This window comes from Aplysia californica, unplaced genomic scaffold (assembly GCF_000002075.1).
Source record: "Aplysia californica isolate F4 #8 unplaced genomic scaffold, AplCal3.0 scaffold00355, whole genome shotgun sequence".
NCBI classification, from domain to species: domain Eukaryota; kingdom Metazoa; phylum Mollusca; class Gastropoda; order Aplysiida; family Aplysiidae; genus Aplysia; species Aplysia californica.
In genome coordinates this window covers 80,259-82,281 of record NW_004797625.1, presented here as the reverse complement: position 1 = coordinate 82,281, position 2,023 = coordinate 80,259, and the positions used below count along the sequence as shown (strand labels likewise).

The 2,023-nt window shown below is 38.5% G+C and overlaps 1 protein-coding gene across 1 annotated transcript in view; it reads right to left on the bottom strand.

Annotated features, from left to right (window-relative positions):
• Positions 1-1,440: 1,440 nt before the first annotated feature.
• The window catches only part of LOC101854103 (laccase-4), a gene marked incomplete at its 5' end in the record, with an annotated part of 17,971 nt that continues 17,388 nt past the window's right edge, over positions 1,441-2,023 (bottom strand). Inside the window, 1 exon segment of the mRNA XM_013085192.2 lies at positions 1,441-1,751. Coding sequence (XP_012940646.2) covers positions 1,552-1,751 — 200 coding nt within the window.

Here is a 2,023-nt window from a genome sequence, read left to right as displayed (position 1 = left end):
CACACAGAGACACACACACACACACACAGACACACACACACACAGACACACACACACACACATGCACACACACGCGTGCGCGCACACACATACTCTCACATATACACCACACACACACATACAAATACAAAACACACAAATTTATAGGTTTAATCACCAGAACTGTAACAGAGTGTGTAGACGTGATACATCTCAGGATTGACTTAATAAACCAACATATAATTCTGGCATTACATTGACAATGACAATGAAAATCGTTATTCATTTCACAGAGAGAAATTACCAGGACGATTAGAGACGAAGAATTAAAAGAACTGCTTTCTTTTTGCGTTTTCCTTCGTTTCTAATGAATTTTGCTCATTAAAAAATTGGATCATTCCGAATGTTGGTAAAAGTAAAGTGTATAGAAATCATATTATTATCCTTGTAAGCGTTATAAGGGTCGGGATCGTCTTAGCATGCAAAGGGTCGGGGATCAACGCACAAGACAACAGAGCGCGGTGAAATTCCTTTCCTTTTCATTCTGATTCCGAGAAATTTACTACAAAAATGTACCGAAACGAGCTCGATATAATTTTTTTTCATTTCAATCTGTGGTCTTACGTCACTCTAAAAGCTAAAGAAACACAATCATCATCATCATCATCATCATCATCATCATCATCATCATCATCATCATCATTATTATTGTTTTTTTAATTTAAAAAAAATTATATCATTGTTATTACTTTTATTATTATATAGTAGAATTATTATTATCATCATCATCACTGTTCTATTTTTTATAAAAAATTATCACCCTTTTAATTATTATTATTATTATTATTATTATTATTATTATTATTATTATTATCATTATTATTATGAAATGGGTCTTTCATTGGCTGTCACTCCCCGGCAGATCCCGGCCGTCCACCACAAGTTGGCTATATTGCCCAGGTTGGCAAGCACTAGTCTCGACAATACAGAATTAAGTCAGCTTAGTTCTGTTCTTACAATACAAAGTGCGGAATGAATCAGAGAGGCATTGCATACTGTGTGTGACGTGCTGGAAAATAATTATGTAAGGCATCGTGGTGAAATAAAGCGTTCGTCAAAATAATGAAATTGAAGAAACTGGCATTTTTCTGAAAGTATGCCAATGTTTATCGAATTTTTGTTGTTGTTGTTGATGTTGTTGTTGTTGTTGTTGTTTAACAATACTGTTGTCCAATTGAGAACACATTTCTGGGTGGGTTTTACTGGAAAAAGGTTTTTTAATGCCACAAAAAAATGTAAGTTTTAAGTTTCCACGGACTTTCAAGCTATAGAAATAACCCAACGTTGGCGGCCATTTTCTCGCTAATTCTACCTTTGAAACCAGGCGACCTCACCTTCTTCAATCTCAAATATCTTGACTTCTATTCAAGATAGGTGGACATTTTTTCACCTATAGCAAGACAACTGAGCAAGCTTTAAGATAGTACCAATAACTCTACATGCTCAAAAATTGACGAGCGTCTGATTCCACCGCGTTGTGACACAATATGGTTTTTGACGTCATCATGGTCATCACGAAGGAACGTCTTTAGCGTTGAAGGCGCCGTTGCTGTACACGTTAGCGTCTTTGCCCGAATGCGCGTTGTTTCTGTTCCGGCAAAGACAGAAGGCCAGGATGAAGAACTGGATGAGGATAACGGCGATGAGGATCCCCACCACGGTCCAGAAGAGATTCTTGTCGTAGTTGTCTTCGGAGTCGGGCAAAGGTTTTTCTGAGGGGAGAGAGAGGGAGGGAGGGGGGGGGGGGGGGTATAGATTTGATTATTATTCCATGAGGTTCAAACGGACGTGTATGGGTTTTTGGTTTCATTTGGTTAATTGTCTCTCTGTCACTTTGTATCTGTCTGTCTCTGCCTCTGTCTCTTTCTCTGTGTGTGTGTGTGTGTGTGTGTGTGTGTGTGTCTGTCTGTCTGTCTGTCTGTCTGTCTGTCTGTCTCTCTCTCTCTCTCTCTCTCTCTCTCTCTCTCTCTCTCTCTCTCTCTCT